At 47.0% G+C, this 27,001-nt stretch overlaps 1 protein-coding gene across 1 annotated transcript in view; it reads right to left on the bottom strand.

Annotated features, from left to right (window-relative positions):
• NRG2 (neuregulin 2) overlaps window positions 1-27,001 on the bottom strand; it is a 151,325-nt gene that overhangs the window by 46,088 nt on the left and 78,236 nt on the right. The window contains exons 2-3 of the mRNA XM_042887207.1: window positions 11,336-11,507; window positions 561-679 (exon numbers count right to left, since the gene is read on the bottom strand). Of these exons, the coding sequence (XP_042743141.1) occupies window positions 561-679; window positions 11,336-11,507 (291 nt within the window). The remainder of the gene's footprint in view (window positions 1-560; window positions 680-11,335; window positions 11,508-27,001) is intronic.

A 27,001-nucleotide genomic window follows, 5' to 3' on the forward strand; every position in this document is an offset into this window, starting at 1 on the left:
GCTCACAGCAGCCATCCCTCCCCTGCTCACACCCTCCCGGCTTCTGGCAACCACTGCAGGGACTTTCAGAGCTGGAGGGAGCATCCAAACCATCATGTTAAGCAATATAATTACAATGACCAAGATAATAATAAAACCACCTAACCTCAGACTCCATCCACTGAGCTCTAAGAGATGGAGCACACATTCTAGGATGAAAACCAGAAGCAACTTCACTCATCACAAAGCTATGGTTTAATTACTTGTCTTCTGGTGTGTTTTGCTTCTCAGAAAATCTTTAAAAAAATAAAACATCAAGCCCACCAGCTTTCTTTCTTCCTTGCCCTTTTTAAAAAATACGTAGACTGTAAGTTTATTTAAAATGTAAATGAACCACATTGCCAGTGACAGATAACTAAGATAAACATTTATGCTAAGCTTCATTTTTCTTATCTCCCAAGATTGTTTTACTTGATATCCTGAAAGCATGAAACAAAATACAAGACAGATCACCTGCAGAACCTCCCGCTTTCTGCTTGAATGACAAATGGCTCAAGACATTTACTGACTTCTTCACTTACCACTTCTCACATTCAGGCTGCCTTTTGCGGTGTCTTTCCCTAAAACGTTCTCCGCTTCGCAGCTGTACTCCCCAGCATCTTCCAGCTTCACCTTGTTGAACTGCAGTCTGGAAATCTTTCTGTTGGAAAGTATAGCAGACATTTCTTACTCAATTGCTAACCATCTTCATGAATTGATAACCATTCCTGGCCCTGCTACACTGCCTGATAAGTTACCCCTTCTGCAGGAGACGGTCTGCCTGATCTCACCAGCTGATCAGGATTTAAATGAGACCCTTCCCAGGAATCACAGCCATTGTCATTTCCTAACTGACCATCTCTCTTTGAACCCACTGCTCTTAGCCTGATGCCACAGTTTGGTCTGACATCTGCTCCCATTCTCAGGAAGGCCATATATGAAAAGTCAAGAAGTCTTGTGAGGGGTTGAACCCAAGACCCCAACTCCCCAGCACACAGACCTGCACCAGAGAAAGGCCACTTTCCTGAAGAACACCAAGATCTGACTGCAGGAAGGAGAGGAGCAGCACGTTCTGCACCTTAGCAAGGAAGACAAGCAGCTCAGCTGCCTCCCTTGCCATGTCCAGCTGTGCTGCACACTCAACCCCCCATGCTATGGTCATGGGGCAATGTACCCATGCATTCCAGCCTGCAAACCAAAGCCCTGAGGTTTGAGCTAAACAACTATCTTGTAGCTTTCTCTGGGCAAACGGGGCAAGCATTTTGTCTCCCCCAAATACACAGACTGCATTGTGTCAGGCTGACATCCACGTGATCATCTTATTGGCCAGAAGCACCTAGGAAGATCAGAAGATGATGTAGGTGATGACTGCTCACCTGGCCTAACAACCCATGCTGTGTGCTTTGTGGGAATGGGAGCTGCACGGGGCTCTGTGGTGGTACAGGAAAAGACCATCGCCTTTCCCTCCATCTGGCTCATGTCTCATTCTCCAGGATGTCTCTCTGATGACAAGGCAAAACCCTTTGTTAAATAGTTCAACAGAGATCAATCAGCCTTCAACACACACCAAAGACCACTCATGAGACCACAGGGGAAATCCCTGATCAGACCCTCTGTTTTACATTTCCTTCTGGTTTAGATAGCTTATCAAAAAACACCCTATGCTCTCTTTGGTGAGAACATCTCCCTCTGCTTGCTACCCCAAGTTCTTATCTCAGGTCTGTGTCGTACAATCACTTGACAGACAAGCTTGGAAGCACTGGCAGATTTAAAAAGAGGTCCCACTGGCCTACGTTGCTGAAGGCAATATTCCTCTAATGTGGAAAACCGTTATGTCTGGAAATATTTGCAACATTGCATATGTCATCTAGGAAGGACTTTGGACTGTGCAAATGATTTTCCATAGAAAGTCCTTCACAGAAGCGCACTGAAATCTCTTCAACACCCTGACGTGTTGCTCTACTGGGAGCCATGGTGCAAGGACACGGAGTGAACATCTCACTTGCTGTGTTAGCAAATGAAAAGCACTTGAGATGATTTGGTACAGCTCCCAGGATACAGGCAATGCCCTGTTCTGCAGGATGTGGTCAAACGTTCAATTACAAGAGTTTTGGCCCCATGTGGAACAATTTTAAAATGAATGTTGACAGTGTGTCTCCTGAATTCCACTAATCCTAGGTCTCCACTACTCCACAGTGCAAAGCCAGTTATATGGGCCAACATGCTCGAATGTGGGGGTCTAATCCAACAGGCTGATGTACAGACTCTGGGGAGGTATGACAGCCACTGGATGATGGGCTTTGGCCCTGTGGGGCTGTGGAAACCAGTGCAGGACCCCATTCCCCTCTCCCTCCACAGAGGCAGGTGTAGGAACAGTCAGGGAAGGGTCAAGGCCAGGTCCTGAAAGCTGAAAGCGTTAACAAACAGGCTGCCTGCAGCTGCCAGACAACAGTTACTCTAATGATTATTGGCTGCACTGTGATCTCAGATGCACAGCACGTTTTGCCGCGTGCAGTAACTGGAAAAATCCACTCTGTATCTCCCATGTCCGTGATCATTTTCAGATAAAGGTTTTTAAATTCCAAATATACAAATTAGTAAGTTATTTAGTGACACAAAAGGCTAATGAAAGGGGTCATACTTGACAGATTCATCTCCAGTAACAGGATGAGAGACATGGTCTTTTACCTGGAACTGGAGGAGAACATGAGCAGAATATAAAGCAGTGCTAGTATTTATAGAACCTCGATATCAAGGTGAAACCAAAGAGGATTATTTTGTTTTAATGCACAAAACTGTTGTACTGTCAAAGGAGATTATTGTTATTTTCTAACGCAGCTTGTTGAATCTCTCCCGGATTGCAAGATCCCCTTAGAAAAATCAAGAGCTTTTTTTGGGACCAATGATCTCAACAGTACAAAGTATAACGTCGGGCAAGAGACCTAGGGCAGAGGGATGAAAGGTACAGAAGAGGATGAGATTTAATGTAGAGCATAGCCACAGCAAAATGAAATTTTCTCTTCCAGTAAGCCCTGAAACAGTCAGAGAATTACCTTGCTTCAGAGCACCAGTCTGAACCTTTTTAAAGCACATGAATCACAGAATCATAGAACTGTTTGTGTGGAAGGGACCCCCGAAGGCCATCCAATCCAAGCCCTTGCAGAGCACAGGGACACCCGCAGCCCATCAGTGCTCACAGCCCATCCAGCCAGACCTTGGCTGCCTGCAGGGACGGGGCACCGCCACCTCTCTGCGCACCCCGTGCCAGTGCCTCACCGCCCTCAGTATAAAAAACTGTTTCCTTATATCTAATCTAAGTCTCCCCTCTTTTAGTTTGAAACCATGACTAATGACTCTTCACAAGATGAACTCCACTGAAGATGTGAGTGAGATTAGGTCTTACGTGACTTGTGCGTGGCAGAGAGAAAGATGAGCAGTCCGTCTCTGTTCCTTTTTACTACTTTCACATGCTTCTGAAATACCTCAAAGCTGCTTAGGAAATTGGTTTTGCAAGTTTGCATTCTTCCTCCTGTTGCCTGGAGGGCAGACATTTTGCTTCTTTGATGGCCGAGGTGTGTTTGTAAAGAAGTGCCAAGTAACAGCTCCAGGAGGAACCTTCCACAGTTCCCTGTCCCCTGCTGCCCTTCAGGGCTGTGCTCCCTGGGGATGCTGGCTCCTGGGACAGCCCTGCCGCGCTCCTCCCGAGGTGCCTGGCTGCCAGACGATGCCATTCTTCTGGAGGAAGGCACTGCCACAGGCTGTTTGTTCAGTGAAAGGGCTGGGGTCACTGACAGATGCCATCATTTCAGTGCAGCGTAACACTGTTGACATTTCTGTACTCCAGGGAAAAATCTGCCTCATTGTATTTTCTGACCCTCAGCACATATGACTTAGCCACGCACTAATTATCTCCTGTAGTGCCAATGGAGGAGTGAGCCATGGAGAATAGGTTGTCCGCAAGCCCTGGGGGATGGAATCCACAAGGAGCCCTTCAGCCTGGCCAGAACAGGATCCCCAAAATACCTTTCCAGCCAAGAGAACAAGTCCCCCAGAGGGCAGTTTGAAGTGCCAATCTGCAGACTACAATGGGAGGCAGGGAGATCAGCCCTCGGCTGAGACCTACACAAAGATCCTGGTAAATCCTGGCCAGGAAGGGTGGCCTCATTGGCCGTAATTTAGACATCTCAGAGTTAGACACCGAAATATGAGCTTGGGCCCCAAGGCCTCCTGTACAGAGAGAGGAAAAGAAACAGGCGCTTCATTCTGCCCAGGGAGGAACTTTTTGTGACAGGACTCATGTTTCCACCAGCACTTCGGTTAGCTTGAATCGCCTTTCTCTTCCTCCCTGCTGCCAAGTGGAAACCGGACCTTCTTCCCAGGCCCCTTCATCACAGAGCTGTGCACCTGGGTGCCCACGCTGCCTGCGGACACTGATCTGTGGGGACTCGGTGAGCCCTGCGTGAGCTCAACTGCTTCTGCATGGTGCAGGGCAAAAATAGCTCTCGGATTATTACTATTGTAGTATTTTATGAGTCTTCTAAAAATAGAAGAGCTAACACAGAAGTTATAAAAAAGCCAAGGATTCAGCTAGTGAAGAGAACTGGAAGACGACGCCTTATTTGGCCTCTACATTGTCAATGAAAACCGTCCATAGTAAAAACACGTGAGATCCTAGGAAAAGGATATTCTCAGGTGTGCCTCTCACAAAGGGCATTTAATAGACTGCCGTGGTTACCTATTAACTCCTTTCCTCTCCGAACAGCCAGGCAGGCAGGCAGCACAGCAGTGCTGCAGAGAGCACAGGGGCCGGCACTGTGCCCCATGCACTGCTCCACACTGCCAGTGATTCAGTGGTGCCTGTGTGCTGTGCCGGCACTCTGCACAGTGGTGAATTTGCTCTGAGAAAGCGGGTTTATGGCTCGCAAGAAGATTCACACCATCCAGCCCTCCAGCTTACAGTCCCAAAGCACCATCTGGCAACAGCCCACCATCAGTCACTCTGCTGGCCTGAGCAGGGACTCTCAGTGTCCCTGTCTCAGGAAACACATTCATCTTCCCCAGCAAGAAGCATGAGAAAATCAGGTAGAAGAGTTCACTGCAATGTGAAGCAGACCAAGGATGGCCACGGCAAAGCAGCTCTGCCAGACAGGCAGAAGAGGCAGCCAGGACCATGCTCTTGCCTGCACAGCCAGATGGAAACAGCCCCAAGCTCTCCCCTGCCCTCAGTTACAGAGCAGCACAACAGAACTGGGTAAGCTGGCTGTGCTTGTGGTGCCTGAGAACACATAGCTGTGCTGGATGCTGTGAACTCTAGGGCAAGATCTGGCTAGTTCAGGATTAACTTTAAAAACAGTGAATGAGAAAGGGTGAAAAAAAAAGCAACCCTCAAGCAAAGCAATCAAATAAGATGGGTAAGAAAAGGGAGGTTCAGACTTCTCAGCTCAGCTTCCATCTCTCCTGTAGTGGCAAAGTCCTCCTTCCACCTTCCCTCACACCATCACCTGCCCTGCTCGTGGTTTGACTGCTGGGACCATGGGAGAAGTGAAAGATGTCCTTGTGGGGGCCCAGGGCAGGACCAACCATCCCCAGACCCCCTTTGCCTGATCTCTCCTACCCCTGTCCCCCAACATTAAAGTGCTGTTCTAACCTGAAAAGCAGATTTGCCCCTTCTCTGCTCAGCAGTGTTGTTCTCTCTCTGTGCCCAGGCTTGGGGCAGGCTGATTTTAAAAGGAAGACTCGACCAGTCCTCACTCTGCAGAGCTGACACTGACACTGATCTGAGAGCTGGAGTCCCTCCTGGGTCACACAGCGTCAGCAAAAGGGGAGAAGATCAATAAGTACAATCCAAAGAGCAGGGTCACTTGTGCAATCCCCTCCATCCTCCCATTCAGCACTGGGCTGCATCTCCATACTGCCATGGCTGTCTGGGCACCGTGAAAAGGTGCAGAGCAGCTGGGGCAGTGAAATCCAACCACATGGCCAGAGCGGATTTGTGGTCACTCAGCTGAGAGACCTTCCTGGTGATACTGAAAGTAGGACACTACTCCCAAGGGATGTCATATGGTCAGCCTGTCCCAAACTGAACTGCCAGCCCACTCCAATCTAATGATACGCCTACTGTATCACCCAGCAATCTCTCTTGGTAAGAGAGCACACAAACCTCTGTGTGCCATTGCCCTTGTGCTGGCAAGTCTGCGGCAGCTGCCAGAGCATGAAGGCAAAACATACACAAAAACACAGTTTTGGTTAAGGCTGATGAACCCTCTCATGTCACAGAGGATTCCCTTGGATTTCTTGTCCTGGAATTCATGGCAATCGATCCATCCCATGGATATTTTGAAGAATTTTCCTCAAACCCCAGTGGCAGGGTTTGAATTCCTTTTGGGAGAATATAGATCATGGAGCAGCTCAGCTCTTTCCCTCTTTGCTATGACATCTCACATGTGTGCTAGCAGCCTCCCAGGAGCAGGGACCTCACAAACATAGAACCTCCCTCTTTAAAAAGCAAATATCTAAATAGACAGTAAACCTCAGGTAGGGATGCACTTAGGACAGTATGCAGAGGCCTCACTACATCAGCAACAGAACTACAGCTATTTCTGTAGCTGGGAGCAGAAGAAAGGGTTGGTGCTTTTGGGGGGAAAGCACAGAGGTCCTCACTTGGAAGTGTATCACATGTTAGATGGAAGCTGATAGGATGGGCAATTCAGAGGTAGGACTAAAATGTCAGGGATTGCCAGACATGGGAGAAAGGCCAGATAGAGCCTTTAAAGCAAAACCAGACAGTTTTAAATCAGGGGAGGTAGGAGGAGAGGTGCCATATTAAAAGCAGCAGTCTTTGGTGGAAGCCCTTCTCTGAGCACAGGAATGGAGACGAGCAAAGCTAGGCTGGAAGTACTTAGATAAGAGAAATGCATGCCTCTCAGGAACAGACATAAGGACATGGAAAAGCAGCATGGAACAGCAGCTTTGGATGGACAGACTCCTTCAAAACCTCTGTGAAATGTATCATTATTATATTACACAGGGTTGTACAAGAGATTCAGTTACAGTTTTGAGGCTCCTTTCTGAGTCTGGAGCACTTGGATCATCATTCATTTCTTCTTAAGTCTTTTTTTTCTGCAGTTAGCATGTGCCACGGATCCTTGCCAGTGCCTGATCCACGACGTATAAGGAGAACCAAACAAATTCACGACCGTGGGCATACAGTGTGCTACCCTAGATGAACTGCCTGTGTCCACTGCCACCACCCCAGCCCTTCTTCCCCAGATGCCAGGTAAAGCATTAAGCTGGGTGAATGGGATTTCAATTGATGTTTCAATGAGAGTGTTCCAGCCTAAGTCGTGTCACTGTGCAGCTGCAAGGGACTAAGATTAGATAGGGAGATAATTATTTTTTTTTTAACCAGCCAACATCACTGGAAAAGAAGAGACAAAATTTCAGGCACGTAAGCTTCCTTCCATGCCTATGTTTGCATACATCATCAACTGAAGCCGCTCAGCATCTGGCCATAACTTGTTAGTCACTATAACTCACTCATGCTTGATTGAATGCCCATTCCCTGAATCTCTCATGAGCCCCAACTTGCAGGCTTTGTGTATTGTTCTAGCTCAAGACCCAACTGCTTCTCCTTTCAGTTCTCAAGTTCCCTGGTTGAGTCCCAGGTGCGTTGGCCAAAATGATGTCCATCATCTCCTTTAAAACAAAAAACAGGCAAACAAAGGAGATACTCTCTTTCACACACCCTCCAATAAAGTGCCATCAGCAGCTAAACCAAATCCCAAGTATTGGGGACTTATAATGACATCGTGAGAGTTAGCAAGAGAGAAGCTCCCCTGGTGATTATAACAACACCGGTGCTCAAGAAGAGTCTTAGCTTTAAGGCATCTGGAATTGTTCTTGCAAGATCCATTGTCAAGTGAGCTTTTTCCTTTGTTTAAAAATGTCAGGCTGAAGACCCCTGCCAGAGTGGTGGTATAGCCTGCTTGGGCTCATTCTGGCTCCCACAAGGCTTCAACAGTTCTCTTTGCCCCTCCTTGTCTCCAGGCTTAATTAGGAAATCATTTATCTTTATTGGCACTCTCTTTCCCCTGCTGCTTTGGCATTATTATTATTTTTTGCCTTCATTCCAGAGCAGTGAGCTGCGCAGGGAAGACCACAGCCCCATTCATTGTGGGTGGGGAATAATCTACAGCAGGGAGCTCTACAAGGAAGACCCCAGCAATGAATCTGCCCCAGCTAGCATTGCCTCGGGGACTACTGTACAGAAACAGGAGAGCAGGGTATCCCTTGGCTCCACTTACAGGCTAACAATAGGGATTCCTGGTGATACTGAAAGTAGGACACTACTCCCAAGGGATGTCATATGGTCAGCCTGTCCCAAACTGAACTGCCAGCCCACTCCAATCTAATGATACGCCTACTGTATCACCCAGCGATCTCTCTTGGTAAGAGAGCACACAAAGAGAAGAGGCTGTAAGGACAGCAAGCAGGCTGCCAGGCTCTCAGACCACATCCCTCTGATTTCAGCCCACAATGTGCATGTTTCGGGGTAGAGCCCCGATGCACCCTGAAGTTGGGTAGTGTCCCTACACGTCAGCACAAAGAAAGTCCCCTGCCTCCCTCCGGAGCTGTCGTTTGACCACGTGCCAGGACAGTTCGAGAGTCAAAACTCAACCTTCACTTCTTGGCACCTCGATCCCTCTCAGGTGCATTCACAGGAGATGCTGGCCCTTTGGCAGCTCGGAAGGGGTGGGCCAGTCACTAAGCTTTACTTTCACTATGGAATGCAGTTCTTTCTGGGTAATTTCTCAAGGTCCCTATCTACTGTGCTTTATTTAAATTGAGCAGGAGATAAAAGTCCAGCCAATAATTTCTTCCACCTTAACGAGAAATTTCCTCTCTGTGCAAGCCGGGCTTGCCCCAGCCTGTTACTAATTACAGATGGAACACACAGTTCAGAAGGGAGGAATCAGAATTGTTCCCCTCCCTCCAGCAAATACCCATTGGAAAAAAAAGAAGAAAAACAAAAACAAAAACAAAAACCTCCCTTGTTAGATGGCATCAGAAAGTTTGTCAAACTGAGTTTGAAAAACAAGAGGAAAGAGGATTGATGGAAAAGCTGAAGAGTGACATACAGTTAACTGCTCCTCTTGTCCTTATAACTCATATTTCCCTTACTCTTCAACTCTAGGAAGGGCGGTAGAATTGGATAAAAACTCGATCGCATCTAGGAGGGCTTCAGTTCATCTTTCTAGCTAGAGATGCTGAGGCTCTTTACACACACAGGGAAGCTCCATTTTGCAGGAAGGAAAGTGAGGCAAACAGTGGTAAGGGCATGAGCCACTTCATGCTGTTATGTTCTTGTCTCCTATCCTAATCCTTCACATGTCATCTAAGAACCACAGAGCTGCAGGTACAGAATCAAATCCAAAGCTGTGCCCACTTCTGCACAGGATTCACATGGCCAAGGGACATGCTATGGACAACACCTCCTCCTCCAGGGCACGGCTTCTTTTGCCTGGCTGCAGCAGACAAGTCAGTTAGGGCTTTGGATCAAATTTTTAAATAAATGATCACATGCACCTGGGCAGGTGTCACATGGTCTGTGAAGATTTTTGTCTTTTGTGCTTTTCCCATGAAAGTCCCTTCCCAGTGTTCAGGTTTAGGCCTTTGGAAGCCTCACTCTACTCTTAACTGTAAGAAAGAGCAAAGGATTACCTTGAGACCAATCTTACCTCTAATTGGAGCCAGGTGCAAGCCCCAGTTTTTGTGCATTAATCACCATCTAGAAAGTCTTCTTTTCTCAGCTTTACAGTTTGGAATGCTTCTCCTAACATGCTGGCAGTAATGATGTGCACTCATCTCCCATGCCCAGCTTTGCTTCCCTCTGCTGCTCATCCCCATTTGCTATTTAATGAAGAAACACAGATTCCCAAGCACTCTTTGATCCTCAAACTGCATCAGCACACAGCAGTTTTTAACGTACTCTTCTGCATGCAGCCAGGTCCAGAAGGAGGAAGGTCCAACATCATTATCATCCTTCTCTCTATTTATAGAGAGATAATATATATTTATATATATTATATATATATATATATTATATATATATATATTATATTATTATATATATATATATATATATTTATAGAGAGATAAATATATATTTATCTATGAGAGAGACTCAGGTGCTGGCAGAGCCAGGTGCTCAGCTTTCTCTAAGATGTTTGTCCTCGGGCTTATTATGCCAGCAGGAAGCACTTCTAACACGCACGTGGCTTTGGCCTCTCACTGGCAGGCTGCGAGCCAACGCGCTGCCATGGAAACTAGGAAATGCCAAGTTATGACTTGACAACCGTGTTTTAAGGCTGTTCTTCCCCACTGGTGTCCCCGACCCAGGGGCTGCGTGGGAGCTGCTGTGGGTGGGATGCCGTCCTGCCACTGCTCTACACCGGACATTTGAGACGTGCCTTTAAAATCAAAGCTAACAGGATTTCAGCGAAATGAGAGCAATTGACAATGACCCATTTGAGCAGTTGAAGAATTTCTAATTATAAAAGCAAATACTCTGTCAACGGCACGATGAGAATAGATGAGCTATTTTTCACACACTGAGGCATAACATATGTTGGCATAAAATTAGTTTTAACATTTCCAAGGGATCAGGCAGTTGCAAGTCGACTTTGTTGCTGGCTAGGTCAGGATATATGAATGTAAGCACAGTCACAATTACAGAATAACTTTAGGATATATCATATGTAAATATTTGGCCTTGAAAAAAACAACAACACGGATTGATTTAAACAAAAGTGCAGTGGGAGCCCCTTATCCCTGGTTCACAGAATCACAGAATCATTAAGGTTGGAAAAGGCAGAGTGTGAGATCATCTAGTCCAACCCCAACCCATCCCCACTGTGGTTCCTGTCCCTGCTGTTTCCCACCCCTCAGTTACCTGTTGGATTTTGCAGCATTACCCCAGAAGAAACTATACCAAGAAAAATAACGCATGCAGATCCTTGGCTTGACATAAAAGGTGAATGGCCACTTCAGTCACAACCTGCAATAGGGCCTAGCCACAGAGCTGCCTGAATAGGCACTGGTTTCCCAATACAACCATCTCTCTCAGTTTCGGTCCTGATAATCCATCAAACCTCCCAGCCCTGCCATGCCTGCCCATCTGACCCGGCTTCCCTGCCTCTTTTGCATTTGCCTGGGAGCTCAGCATCACACAGAGCAAGCTGGGAAGTTTGCAGGGCTGCTCCCCAAGTCCCAAACTCAGCGTTAGTTAGAGGGCAGGGCAGCCCCATAGCATACTTACTTCCCATTCCCATACTTGATCCGGATGTCTTTGCTCTTCTTCAGCTCTTTGCCATCTTTAAACCATTTGTAGGATGGCTGAGGGTTGCCAGCAGTCACCTCACATTTCAGTGAGATCTTTTCACCAACGTGCACGTTTGGGCTTTTCAGTTTCTTCAGTTTGGGAGGGACAGCTACAAAAAGAGAAAACAGACAATGTGAAACTCATCTTTGTCAGAGAAACACGTGTGATGCCAGCCCCCTCAGAATCCATCTGAAACGTGTGTGCTGTCCCCACTGCCGCACGACGGTTTCACTGCTCCCAGCTTTCACTGGGGGTCACAAACGCTGGCTGGCTCGAGGTGCCCAGCACACAGCTCCCTCCTCGCTCAGCTCCACATGGCCAGACTTGATGGCACTGCAGCTGCCCATACACTGCCCAGCAGCCCCATATGCTTTCTTGCTCTCCCCACCAGGACTGTCCAGATGCAGATGCAGAAGCTCAAGCTCTTCAGAGACAGTTTTTCCCCGCATCCTGCCCTTGCTGACAACAATTACCGACACCTCTGTGATCACTGCCACTGCAAAGCACGCTGCCCATCCTACTGAACCATCCCCAGGGAAAGCTGCCAAGACAGACAGCCATTCAGCTTGACAGCATCACCAGCAAAAGCAACAGCCACAAGGAAGGGCAGCATGAAAACTTACACATGTAAAGGACAAGAAGGGAGGGACAGCACTTCCCTGGACCACAGATAAAAAGGTGAAAGAATAAAAGCGCTTGAAAAAGCTTTAGGACTTGTAGTTTCAGGTTGGTTGGACTGAAGGTGGGCTCTGCATGTGAGCTTTCCTGAGTGTTTAAGAAAGGGGATTTTACCACATACCTGGAACATCAGGCAGGAGAGAGATCGAGAGAGAGAGAGAGAGACAGAGAGTTCTCTTTATCAGTTTCTGCCAGACTTTATATTATACCTGACATGCGTGCATTAGAAGGCTTGCAATTCTTCTTTCTGCTTTTTCATTTTTCAATCTAACCTTAAAAAAGTAAACACCAAGTTCCTGGTTTTGCCTTAAGATTATTGCCAACAATGGTTTCCTCTTGTCTAAGATCAAGTTTTTCCTCTGACTTATGCTCGTGAGTTTTCTTTTAGCTGCCTTACTGCATCCTGATTTTGGATATGGGACAACAAAAGGAGGAGGAATGTGATGGGTTTCATTAGAGAGATGATTATTTTGTACTGTGTCTCCTCTCACTATACAAGGGATGTAAAGGAGGCATGTTTAGCACATCGAGGGCAAATGAATGAGCCACACCACATAGTTTTCTCTCTTGTTATTTCTGCACACCCAAACCTGCTACAGTCTCCCTAGAAATCTGTGCCAGAGGAAGAAGGATGGGGAGGGCTGCATGTATTAATGGGGCAGAAACAGCAGTAAACAGCTACAAGCATTTGCTTTAGGCCAAACACCGGTCTTGCACCGCTTCCCAGGCCACTGTGCTTTGGCACAGAGAAAGAGACTTCTGAATAAAACAGATCTCAGCTTTCCCCACATTTCAGAACTTCTGTGAAACTCCAAGGTGCCGTGGGTTTTGCCAAGTCAATATCCCTGATCCTTGCCTGGAAACAGGTTCATCCAAAAGAACAGGAAGGCAATGAATGGAGGAGAGGAGAGCTTGTCTCTTCTCAGAACACTATGCACAGAGAATCAGGAAGGTAAACGGGACCTTGTTTTTATAGGGGTCATTTTGGGGAATAGAGAAATAGGCTGTCAAATATTTATTCTGTCTGAATGTGTGTGTCGGTTGGCTGCTATTGTACACTGAGGTCACCGTGCTCCATGCCAACTCCATACACGTGCTTTAAATACTGGTAAGGTCCCGACCTTGGCACTGGTGCATCTGCTTCGCATTAGTTCCAGTAGTTCCAGGCTGGCGGTCTGCAGCGTTGTGAAGCAGGCAGCATCTGGGAGAGATGGGCCAACCCTGACCCTCTCCAGAGAAAATGCTGGCGAGAGAAGTGCAAAGCCCCAAAACCCAGAAACCACTGAAGGATGAGGCTAAGGAAGAGCAAGAAACTTTCCAAGGTCTCTACTTCTCAGTTCCTTCCCACCTGTGTGCAATCCGTCTCCTCCAAACCAACACATGGCTCTCTTGCATCTTCTACTCTTGGCCACCGGTAATAACTTGCACAACATTCCCCAACAGGTAGGCCCACAGAGAAACAGAAATCCTCATTTACAGCCATTAACTGATGATGAGCTTGCTGAAAGCCAGCCCAAGAGCTTCCCCTGCTTTTTGTTCTTATTGTTTAAACTGCAGCCCTTCCTCCTAACCTGAACTGCTTCAACTTTGGCTTACTGCCAATGGATCTTTCTCTGGTAAATTTGAATCCCATCTAGCAACCAGAAACCTCTTCCCTTTTTAGGTACGTGTAAACTATGAATGAATCACCTTTCAACCTTCTCCACCAGTAAACTAAAGTAGCTTGAGAGACAAAGGCAGCACACTAATACTGGAGTATGTCACAGAATGTTTTAAATTTTGGTTCACTTCCAGCTTTAGCATCTAACCATTTCCTCTCTCTGCCCCATCCAAACCACAGAGTTGAAGCTCACAAAGTTGTGAGATCGGTTCAAACCAACGTGAGGATTAAAAGTGCCCCTTTTCTTTGTGCTCTGAGCATTTTGGGTCAGTTCACCTTTTCAAACACATTGGAAAAAAACAAGTGAAAACAACATGCTATGCCTGGCAGTCTCAGCAATATTCCAAGGGAAGTCCAAGTGCACTTACCCCACGCTTCCCCCAGCTGCCTGCTTCCCAGACCTCTCTGCACAGGTTACTGCTGCTCCAGTGCAGTCACCAGCAATTCTGGCAGACTCAGAACACTGAATCAGGTCCACCCTCTTTAACAGCTCTAAATCTCACAGTTCTGCTCTGCCACTTCCTGATCTCCTCCACAGGTAGGTTAGCAGCATATGCCATGCATTTGCCACTGCCTCTGGATTCATGAGAAGGAGGAGGGGGTTTGTGATTGTTCTTGTTCGACTGTAGTTACAGATAGCTTTAGGCAAACGTTTAGGATCCGTGTCTCTGGCCACCCTGCAATCCAGTCAAGCCCTCCTCTACCCAAATTTGAGTGTCTTCTCTGTGGAGAAGGGTACGATGTGCTGCAGAAAGGAAGGTTTAATCATGGTAGGGCCATGAACAGCAACAGATTTTCAAGGGGTTTTGCTCACTCCTAAGTCAGATGAAACCCAAATAATTATTAAATCCCAGACAATGCTATCATGTAGGTCACAGGAACTAAATTAACCCTGAAAGGTGCAAGGACTCACATCAACAAATGCACACCATTCCTCATCCTGTTTGAACAGAACTGTTCCATTAAGAGGCCCTTCCAGGACAGGTTTGTCTGCTGACAGCAGTCCTGGAGCCTACTGCTCCAGGAGAGGAGAGGGTTACAAAAGTCTAAAACTTGAGTCCTAAATTGCACCACACGAGTTGCTTGAACACTCACAAGGCCTCATATCTGCACACTGCTTTAACTAATTCACTTGTGATTACATGTGATACTACATTGAAGTACCTTGATGATAACAACACCTCTTTCACTCCTGGTACCTGGCATATGCCTGAAAGCACCTTCAGAGCCTGAACTCAAAACATAATTAATCATAAATGGGCAGAGTGCCTGAAAAGGCTCCTACAATGGAACAGCAACAAACCACATCCCACCCACAAAGCATCCTACATAAACAACCCTTCGGCAGCGTGAAGCAGAAGCAATTAGTCCCAGGAAAGGTGCTCAAAGAATTCTTTCAGAGCCAGCAACGCTAGCTGCAACCACTGCTTCAAGAGTTGCATCTTGCTCACTGTGGGAGATCCTAAAGGCCGGGAAATCTACAGACACATCGGGGATCTCCAGGTAATAGACATCATGAGTAGATGTGACTTGCCTTCCTGTCCTCTAGAGGATGAAGTGCCAACCACTGGAGGCTTCCCAAGATGCAGGCCCCAGAACTGCTCTTCCATGCAAGTGTCAGGGCTTCCACCTTCTCAGTTACTGTGTTGAGGTGGAGAACCTGAAGGTCCAGCAATTTCTCCAGGGGTCTGCACTCTCCGTTCTCAACAGGGAAATCCTAAAGGATGCTATAGGCACAGTCAAGGCTTCCAGGTTCCTTATCATTGAGAGATAGGATCTGGAAGCATGACACCAGTCCAAACCCTGCCTTGGAGGTTGTTGTTCCCTGGGGTCCTGGAGAGCCACCACCACTGTGTGGTTCAAAGTCCCGCTCTCACAAGTACAGGCTTTCCCCTTTAGTAGAGAACCTCGTATGTGTCAATGAGTGTCAATGTTCTCCCAGATGGAAAATTTCAGAATTCATCTTCCCATAAGAAATTATTTGCAGCGCCAAATCACTCCAAATTCAATTACAGAAACTGTTGTGAAGATGGCATTCCTTACCAAAGAGAAATTTTCCATTTCTGTCATCATTATTACAAGGTGTGCCTCTGGCACAATGGTTCACCGTACACATCTGAAGTCCAGAGCGATGTTTGGTGGGTCAGCACTGCCTATGCTGGGTGAATACGTCTTCCTGACTAAAGCAGCCCAGCTGTTTGTGGCATGTTTGCTGTGATTAGGGTTCGGGTTAGGATTAGGCATCAAAGGTGATGCTCCCTTGGTCCACATCTGATCTAACCTTCATTTGACAAGGAGACAAAACTGAATCTCACTGGCAGCAGCTCCTGTGTACATTGACACTTTGACAGCTTCAACACCGGCACCAAACTCTCCTTGCTCTGAAGGAACCTCCCTCCAGCCAGAAAGAACAGAAACATGAAGAAAAAAAACAAAAACAAAAAAACCCCAAAACATAACAGCTCAATGCTGCAGAAGTTTGCCCTGTCAGATACATGGATGACAGCGATATCACCTAGCCAGCACAACCCCCACAAGTCAGCTCACAGCCCAGAGCTTGTTCAAGGGAACCCCCACGAGCCACTGACACATTGCCTCCTTCACCCTCTGCTGCTACCTGCCAGTGGGTAATTACAGGTTTCGCACCAGGAATATAAAACATAACAGTGTCTGTAATACAACTTTAGCTTTAGGCAATTTACATTTCACAGAATTTCAGAATTACAGAATGGATTGGGTTGGAAGGGACCTCAAGGATCATCAAGATCCAACCCCCCTGCCGCAGACAGGGCTGCCAACCTCCACACTTAATAGCAGCCCAGGCTGTCCAGGGCCCCATTCAACCTGGCCTTGATCATCTCCAGGGACGGAGCACCCACAGCCTCTCTGGGCAGCTGTTCCAGCACCTCACCACTCTCTCTGTAAAGAATTTCCCCCTGACATTCAACCTCAATCTTCCCTCTCTCAACTTCAAACCATTTCCCCTTGTCTGCAGTTACCTACCCTTTCAAAGAGTTGACTCCCCTGCTGTTTGTAGGCTCCCTTTAGGTACTGAAGGCTGCAGTGAGGTCACCCCGCAGCCTTCTTTTCTCCAGGCTGAACGAGCCCAGCTCCCTCAGCCTGTTTTCATAGGGGAGGTGCTCCAGCCCCCTGCTCATCTTTGTCGCTCCTCTGGACCCTCTCCAACAGCTCCCTGTCTTTCTTGTATTGGGGGCTCCAGACCTGGACACAGCACTGCAGATGGGGCCTCACAAGAGCAGAGCAGAGGGGGACGATCACCTCCCTGTTCCTGCTGGCCACCCCAGTTTGTGCAGGAAGGATGGTCAGCACTTCTCACAGCTGTTAACGTAATGCCTTCGCACACTGCAGCAGCTTACTGGGATCTCTGCAGCCCTGGGCAGGGGTACATACCACATAAACAACAGCTTAAATTTCTGAGGAGCAACATCATGCTGTAGCCACTATTAGGCCTTTTAATTAACACACAGTCGAGTTTCTCTTTCACCACGTGTGTGACAGCTGGGACTCCCTGCGGCGCCCCACATGAGATGGCACGGCTGGCTCACTTTGGGCACCTGCACCTCGCCTTCACTGCCCATGTGTCTGTCAGTGTTGTAACTGCAAGGACACAGTGTCCAGCCGGCTTGATAAACCAAAGCTCTCCAAGGACGTGGTTCCTACCACTCACCTTGCTGCTGTGCCCTTCCCATATAGGTATGCCAGCAGAAGTCAGGCACACTGTTGTGCTCCGGGGAATAGTCCTCTACAACTGGAGATGCTAGACAAGGCAATGCGTGCACAGTTTGCTTGGGTCCTAGAGGCTCTGCTGAGGGCATCCAGCCAGCTGACTGACAGGGAACAGACGCTGATGTGGAGAGAACCCAAATGACTGAAAGTGTGAACATGCTGAAATGACTGAACTCTGCAGAACTGGTGTGGGAATGACGCTTGGAAACCTTGCTGGAGCCAGAACAGCTGCATTATTCCTCCCTGCGTGCCCCACAGCAGCCCTAGCATACAAGTTTTTCCCTTAACTAGGTTCCTCTCGTGCTCTTTGTCTTAAGGAAAACTGGCTGTAATGCCAATCTGCAGCACTATATACATTTCAAACTGTGAGTTACAACAATCAGTATTTTATGACCATTCTTATCAGCCAAAGAACATTGACTAGGAAGTCAGAAGAGGGCTTGCTGGCTTAGGTTCATTCTCTATATAATCCCTCTGGCAGCTCAAACCACAGAGAAGCATGCCACAAAGCCAGCAAGTTCACTTTCCTCTTACAAATTCTGGTTCCACTTACACATATGAGCACATGATAAATTCCTCTTCCTCCATCTTTTCACAGTTTATATTTAGTCATTCTTCTTTCAAGTGAAAGTTTAGAAACTGGTGTATGAATTGGCCCAGAATCTTCAACTGAAATCTCAGCTTCATTGAAATTAATGAGCATCTGGCCACTGGGTAGGGGGGTGTTCCCCATAGCCAGGCTGTTCACCCAACTTGCACAGGCAATGGGGGTGCCCTTCTACCGTGCTGGGCTCAGAAGTGACGGAGGTGCACATGCACACACCCACTCCAACACTTACCTGAATAGTGCAGCAGCTACAAGGAATGCATGTACAAACATCCAGTACTAAAATCTAGGACTGAGTGCTTGGATTTGCCAAACCTAGTACTCTACGAACACTAGCTGCTTTGCAAACAATGTAATTGGAGTAGAATTGCCATTGTGTGTGTTTGTTTTGAATATTTTTGGCCAGGAAGTTGTCCTGGAGGTATAGTTGAGCATAAGTGGTCTGATGGAAAAATGTCATTCATTCTGTTCCTATTAAAACCAAAAACAATAGCCACACAAAGACAGCAGCGACAATTTCAGCTCTTCATGCCTCTAACAATGTGTTTTCAACCCTAAAGGCAACATCTTGTTTGTACCCAATTGATTCTGGGATCATATTTTATATAATCAAATATATTGTTAAACAAAGATATATTTTATGAACTGCTCAATTTCCAGATGACCTTAGAAATTGCAATTCATAAAATATAGCTTTATCTCTATCTTCTAGATCAGCTTGAAAAATGGCCCACCCATACTCTATGGACCTCCAGTCAAGACCTAGCGGACAAATTATCCAAAGCATGTAAAACTTTAGAATACTTTAACTCTTTGTTTCTGCCATTGAACAATAAGCATAAACTCTTTGCCATGGTACCCTGGAAAGGACCTGGGTGGCGTCCATCATCTTTCAATCACCAAAGCAAAGTGTAACACTCATCACAGGAGACAAAACAGCCTAAAAAATCCCAACCATTTAATTAAATGGTTATCATGAGATCTGTACATGAAACCATACATATCTCCCTTAGAGTAACAGGAAAGCTGAGAACTATGTTTCGGGTTACAGGGAAGGATTTGCTGATCTAAAATGACCATTAGTGGAATGTCATCAGTATTGGAAAAGGGCAAAAAAACCCAACATCATTTGGTGTTTTACATGCTAACAGCCACAGAAGCACTTCTTCAAAGCAGGGGAAAGACCGAAAAAAAAAACAACAGCCTTTAGCAAAGTTAAACCCTTTTAACAGAGACTATCTGCTCCACCTAGGCTCTATCAGTGACCAGAGGACAGAATACACACCACTGTGTACTTGTGGGAGCCCTGTAGCTAAACTTGCAAAAGCAAGGACACAGAACTCTGCCAAAGGCCACCACCAACTCCTTCAGTTAAACCAGCAAGAAGGGCCACTACAGGCACATAAATGCAGATGAATTTCCAAGTGAGGCAGAAAGTTTACCAACAACTGCATGTTTTCAGCATCCTCTTCTGCCCTTTCTGTGTAGTCCAGTCTTGATGCCCATCACATTTAGATATGTAAGTGAAAGACCAAGGATGCATTATTAGCTTTAGGTAGCACAGCACACCTAGATGCCTTTTTCATCCCTTCTCAGTCTTTTACACTAACAGAAAATGAGGGTCCCAGAAGTGTTAAATTACTGAGACATGAAGTATGAGGCCAGGAGGACTGTGCAGCACCTCACAGTGGGGGAACTGTTCAAATCCCCCCCACCAGCAGTGCCCCAGCACAGACCCTGTCCCCTGCACTGTCCAGGCAGATTTACAAGGCACAAACCGTTACAACAAGCATTTTCAAACATGTTCAACATGTGCATGGGAACAGATCCCAAAAATGGGGACCAATTACGATGACGTTGACGTAGCTCAGGCAGCGGTGAAGGTCAGATGGAACAGCCCAGCATACAACGATTTCTGGATATTTCAAACTCCCCCAGAAATCCTGGACCAAGGAACATCCCAGAGATTCACAGAAGACCAGGTGGGAATGCTGCACCTTCTGAGAACAGTACAAGTACCTTAGTGACTGGACGAGACAAATTCCATTAGCCGTTTCTAACTTTTAACCTTAAACCTATAAAACCATATTCACCACCATTCCGTGACAAGAGCCAACCACTTGCTGTCTCAATTACAATCATTTTTTTTCCATGTCTCTCCTTACTTTGGAAGTTCACCATTGTCTCTGGTAGGGTTTCAACAAATCCACCAGAGGGTATTTCCAAAACAGAAAGCTGTGTTTTTATCGGGATCTCCCCACAACTCCAGGGCTCGCATTAAAGTCTTGTTTGTTCTCTTATATTAGAAAGATGAAAAGTTTTTCTATTAGTTTAAAAAATGCTTTAAAGCACTGGTACCAAGAGAACCTCAGACAGTAACCACAGGTCTGTTTCTCATCCAAACACAGGAGAAGGAATAAAGATCATCCCTGAGACAGCATTTCCGAGGCAGACAGATAACTACGTGTCCAAATCCCGCCGAACGCGGATGGAATTACCGCCCTGTACTAAAAGCCTCTCCTGCTGCCCAGGACGCCGCGGGTCGCTGCCATCGCTGGATCGCAGCCTGCGCCAGGCCGAGCTCCGCTCCCTTCCCACGCACCGAGCCCCCTTTGCAGCCAGCGGCACCGCGTGCAGCAGAGATCCCGACCCGCAGCACAGCGCTGCTCCTGCTCTGTGTCTGCAGCACCGCGCGCTCGCCGGGCTGGGGAGCGACAGAGCCCTGCGGAGAGGGGCCACCCTCCTCCATGGGCTGCAGTTGTAAATTCCGTTTGGGACTCTGGGCACTGCCCAGTGGAGACACTAACACAGCGTGTCTCCTGCCTTGTCCAGAGTGTGGCTTCCCAGCATTGTTCTGAATAGCTCTGGACCCCCACCGAAGCACAGCAATGGGTGGCTTCCACTGAAATGTCCCCCAACTGGGCTGATTTACAGCTGTCAGGAGTCTCAAGGATGTCAGCTCTTCCTGATTAATTTTTTTATCCTTATTTTCCCTCTTTTTATATTTGAATATTGCTTATTGCAATATTCTTCAGAACTATTCTCTGGAAAGCCATGCTGGCTAATTTTTGGCTTGTAAATTGCTCATGAGCAGTTTGTGGCTTGTGTTTAAAAAAAAAAAATCAAGCAACTCTGACTCATTTTGGTTGGATAAAGACATTTTGCGGCCTCCATCAATTCTAGTCCTTGACAGCAGTGACAGAGCTCTTATTATCACAAACATACAGTTGCAATTTTAAAATTTGCTTCCTGTGACTCTTCATTAAAATTTAATCAACAGTTTCTGCTTCCACAAACATTTCTGGCAGAAAGTCAATTTTATAGAATATTAATGGACAATAAATAGGTAAAATAAATTCGAGCATCTGATGTGAGCAAATTTTTGCTGGTTGTCAGCTTCTGCATTGAAGGACGTGGGGAAAAGTAGCAGAGCGAGGGGTGACACAAATGGTCCTCTAGGAGATACTGCAGAGTACAAGCAAAAAAACCAAGGACCAATGATGCAGCAAGACACATGTAAACAGAAGACAATAGGTAACATTACGGTAGCCTTCGCAGACAGCTTGATGAGCACAAAATGGACAGGTATGCACCGACTTGCTTTACATCTAGCTGTAGATCATAAGGAGGGAACTTTCGCCAAACCTCCCAACAGATCCTGCATAACACAAACATCTTAAGGTGAAAACCAGAATTCTGAACAAAAGATAGCTGTTGAGCAAAAAGTTATTAATAGTGCTGGGTTTTATCCCAGAAATATTGCATAAAGGAGGACAATTCACATCCCTTCTCTGTGCTGCCATTTCCTCTCTCAAAGATCCCACTTAATATATTTGGGGCAGGGACTGTCTCTTGCTATGACTCTGTGCTGTGAATAGCACAAGGGGAACAATGCTGCAGTTGGGACCTCTGGATGCCACCACAAACACTAATTATAAGCAGCAGTGACAACAAGTGGAAGGAGTTTGGGATCCAAGGAAGACCTAAGAAAAGACAGGGCACAATGTGGAATTTATCATGTATTATAAATATGGATGGTTCTCATCTCCAAACAAAAGTGACAGGGAAAATCAAGGAAGCAGCTGAGCTGGACAACAGAGAAGACTCTCTACCCAGTTACTCCATCTTAAGCAAAACTCTTCCAAATCTGCTCCTTCTCTTCTGCACTCTGACTGCCTCCCCAAGCTATCCTTGAATATCACCTTTAATAGCAGAGGAATGCAATCACCTAGAAGCCCCGGAAGGGGATGTTCACGGAGCTGAAAAGCAATATAGATAAACCTGTTGGGAAGAGTGGGATCTCTTCTGCTGGGAGCATTTTTGTAGGACATTGTCAATTTAAATGTCCTGCACAAGCAACTTTTTGATAAACATGTAAGAGAAGAGGTGCGGAGTTGCTGAGGAACTGTCCTGGAAAGGCCTGGATGGACCTTTACCATCTTCAGCATCCATACCACCGATCTCCAAAAGCCCAAAGATAGAGTTCAAATGGGAACAAATCACAGGGTTGGGAGAACAAGCCTGAAAGAAAGCTGCAGAAGCAGAGTAGTCCACATCCCTGCCCTGAGGTAACACCAGCCCTGCAACATCCACTCAGCCCACCAGGATCCAGACATATGAACCGTCTGGCGCTACTTATCTACACGCTGACCTCAAGCGTCCTGTTCTCACAGCTCTCCAAAAGGCAACTCGAGGTCCCCTTTGGGAGTAGGCCTCCAGCCCCTGAAAGAAAGTCTGTCAGCACAAGGGTGTGCTAATTGGCAGGTGGAGAACACAGCCATGATATCATTATTGTGACCAGTGAAGCTATTTCGGTCCTCACATGCAAAATAGATGTTTCACTGACTCCTAAAGATGTCGTCCAACTCTTTGTCTTTCAGTCCTTTACACTTCTTTCTGTTTTCTTCTTGTCCATGCCAGCTACCACTAATCACAGGCAATTTAACCAGAATCATTCATTTTTGCTCTTCCAATCCCAGTTCACCTCGGTTGTGAGATGCACGATTTGTTTTTTTCTTTCCTTTACAAAATCAACGACCTTGAAAACCTTCAGCAGTGCCCTTAAGGCCCAGCCTCACTCTCCTCTCATTTCTGTAAAGGCTGGTCACCTCCCACACCTCACCAAAGCACTCCAAGCATCTTTGCCCTCGTGAAATTAAGACCTTGCATCAGATTTGACTGAAAATCATATTGGTCTCCTGCAGCAAGCAAAGGCCAGGAGAAGTGTGTGTGGCTGGGAGAAGTGGCACTGGCTGTGGAGGGCACTAAGGGAGAGGCTGGATGGGGCAGTGTGACCAAGAAGGTGAGAGCTTGCTGCTCTGTTTTGCCCTTTGCTGTTTCTTCTTTTGGTGGTCCCTTCAGTCTCATTAACCTGTGCAATGAGGGGCAAGCTTAGCCTTGTGCGCTTGTCGTGAGTACAGCCAAGGGCCGCTCACTCCCTTATTATTTTGCCCAGAGCTCACGTGCCCCCATACACTGCTGCAGAACAGCGAACTGTCATCCCTCCCATTCTGCCTCTCCTACAAAAGCCAGACCCAGAAGGGAACCATGACCCTATTCCAAAACAGCCTCTTCATGGGCCACACAGCAAATAAGTGCAGGCAAGAGGGATAGGAGCGTCAGGCTTGCACCACACGGCACAAAAAAGGTGTTTGTTTTACTGGGTTGTGCTCATCTATGAACAGCCTCATAGGCTCCATACGGCTACAACCAGCCAAAGCTACTGCACATGTGGGCACAATTTTTCTCTGACCACCAAGAAAGAATCTCACCAAATTTACCACAGTTGCCAACACTCGACCCACTGGACTATATTCCTCTACCCATTCAAAATCTAACATAGATAATGAATGTGAAATTTCCTGCACCTTCCCACAGCAAGAAGGGAGGAAGTGCCTTCCACAGATCAGCTCCTACAGTAGCACTTGCAAGCAGGGACCACATCAGCATTTACCTGGGTCTCATACTGGAAGCCAGGGCACCATGAAGACTGAACACCATGTTTAAGAGCAGCCTACCCTATTATGCTTTTCATCACATTCCTAAAACAGGCACCCCTCCCTCTGTAATTTGGTGGTAAATAAATGTCTGGTCAAAATACCAGATAATTAACTGGGAGCGTCTTTGTGAACATGAATGAGAGCTCAACAGACACCTCAGAAAGGATCCCACATCAGTTCTGCCCCATGAAGGATGTTCTGTAAAACCTTCCCAGCTACCTAAAGGTGAAATGATCCAGCTTCACAGAAACACCCACAGACTCCTCTTAATTTCTCTAAGAGCCTCACGGAGACACAGAGGAGGTTAACTATGCACAGTTCACCATGAAGGGCAGCAATTGGCAAGTCTAGCTCCCAACACTGTGCTCCCCTTCACTCCCCTGACAACTTGACACACTGCTGTTTATCCTAATCCATTGTTCATGGTCCTCCACCCAGTTTACAGCCCATGTGATGCTCTCCTGTCCCTACCAACTGGAATTAATTTGGGGTGATAGGATTTTATGAAGTGCTCTGTATCTGAAGGCTTTACTGCATTCTAAACACTGCACGGCTTTACCTGTTTTCATACAGATATTTTGGCAATTTATCAGGCATCCAGAGTAAACAAGCAAGCCATCACATCCTTCTGGGGCAGCTGGCTTGTAATTCTTGGCTAATTCTATGATCCTCTGAATAACCAGGTGACTTTGAGAGAGAGATACTGATCAGTAAGGACTGTTTACCAACACAAACATTATTCATGCAGAATTCCTCTTTACATCTAACTTTTCTTGTAAAGTTAATGCTGCTAAAAGGCTCAGCTGAACTTAGGTCAAGAAAATACGGCTTTTGAAAGACTTCCAGTGCTTCATTTGCAATAAATGGCTGAGGAATAAATCATTTCAGCTGTGTTGAGTCCTCAAGCAGCCAGCTCTATTAGCAGAGAGAGCTCTAGGCAACTCCAGCAGCGAAGAACAGGACAGGGCTTCAGTGATGCATGGGGACTCGTGACAGACACAGAATGCAGCCAGGAAAGACCACCGTGCTGCCAAGAGGCTGCCATGCTGGGTGAGACCATGCTTCTCATAGACAGGGAGCTCTGCTTCATGGCAGCAAGTATCACTTACTTCTCTTGAATAACTTCCCAGTAGGGAAGTCTTCTGCATTCTCTCAAGGACAGAGTTGTTGTTTCTACCCTTATGCCCAGAGGCTTATAACCCCCCATGTATTTTTACCCTAGTTAATCCAGCTAACAGCACGCCCATGCCTCATACAAAAGTCTTGCCCTTTCTGCCAGTCTCACCATGACTCGTTTACGTGACTTTCCGTGTCCCTTTGCCTTCCAGAGACATCAAGTTTCAACCCTGTGGGATGCAAGTTGTTTGCAGGGTCCCTTCCCCCACTCCCATATGCAAATCTCTGTCTGTCCATGCACACATTCTTGCAATAGCCACAGTTAAACACTATCAGCCTTGTACCCACGTCACTGAGAGCACAAGGCCTCCATCCACCCCCAGGCACAGTGCTGGGGACCAGCACCGTATCTTCAGCTCAGGGAGCACGGTCCCTCCCAGCCCACCTCTCTCCACCACTCTGAGGCCACCCCTAAAGCTGAGACAGCATTTGTGGGTTGAATTTGAGAAGAAGGCATTAGGGAACAGATGAGGTAGGAAGTTTCATGCTCTGGCACAGATGACAGCTAGGATGGCCAATCTGATAGCTCACGGTGAGGAACGTGTTTGTGGTCTACAGAGCCAAACACCACAGCTCCCACCCCACAGCTCCCATAGCACACTGCCTCATAGCTTGGCCAGCTCACGTGAACCACAAGCACGGCACGGAAGTGCTGCTGACTTGGGGTAATTCATCAAGTTCAGTCCCGGGCTGTTCTAACAGGTTTGGACTCGAGCAGCTAATCCAAGCCCAAACTTTGAGGAAGGGGGACTCCCAACAGAGGCAGCCCTGCAGAGGCTTTCTGTTCATGGCAACTTCTCCAGAAGATGCCAAGAAATCCCAGTTAAGGCTCCACTCTGAACTGGTCCCCCCCTTTTTCTGAGCATGCACCAGCCTGCTCCCTGCTGCTCCTCGTCTTCCAGGGTCCAGGGTCACTGCCGTCAGCATCAGCAACCCAGGGCCAGCATGGAGCAGAGCATCCGTGACTGTCTTTGGTTCCTCGGGTTAGTGCAGCTGGTTTGCCAAGTCTGCCTGGCAGCATGATAAAAATACCATCCCGTTTTTCTGCAGAAGAAGAGGGTTGCAGGCAGGAATCTGGTTCAGAATAGCACTTTCCCTTTAAATTCACACCCTAGGCCCAGCGTGTTTTGCAAGAGCCTCCCTGTGCAGACAAGCCCTGAGGCTCCAATGCAGAAAAACACCCCTGCTGGGTGAAGCACCCAAGCCATGGTGAGGCCAGGGCTCCCAAGCTGTACAACAAGGCGGCTGCTAACCTTCACGTGGCAGAAGAGAAGGAGCAGCCTCAGAGACACATGGTTCTTCATGAGGGTGAGGAATGTGTACCAGAGGCACATGGTGTCTCTTCTGACCTGCAGAACAGGCCACAGAGGGGAGCAGGGGAAAGGAGGAGAGCACAGATCAATGCCACGCACTCAGCCCAGCTGACCTGGAAATGCTGAATTGTGTCTGTCCTCAAAAAGTTGATATTGGATTAAATACGATGAGCCATCCATCCAGAAATGTGTTGGAGGTTTGTTATCACCTTTTGGTATTTTGAATATTTAGGCCCCAGAAAGGGTAGATAGTCTTGTTTTGTGCCCTGTGATAACAAAGGATAAGAGAAATTGGAGATTCCCAGCAAATAAAGCAAGTACAACACCTGGGGCTTTACGGGAAATACCAGATTATCACAGTTCTGGCAATAAAACCAAAACTGTTGGCAGCACTTCCTATTGCTACTGCTTTCTTTCTTTCTT

The sequence above is a fragment of the Lagopus leucura genome, unplaced genomic scaffold (genome assembly GCF_019238085.1).
Source record: "Lagopus leucura isolate 7727_CA_CO unplaced genomic scaffold, USGS_WTPT01 Super-Scaffold_100075, whole genome shotgun sequence".
NCBI classification, from domain to species: domain Eukaryota; kingdom Metazoa; phylum Chordata; class Aves; order Galliformes; family Phasianidae; genus Lagopus; species Lagopus leucura.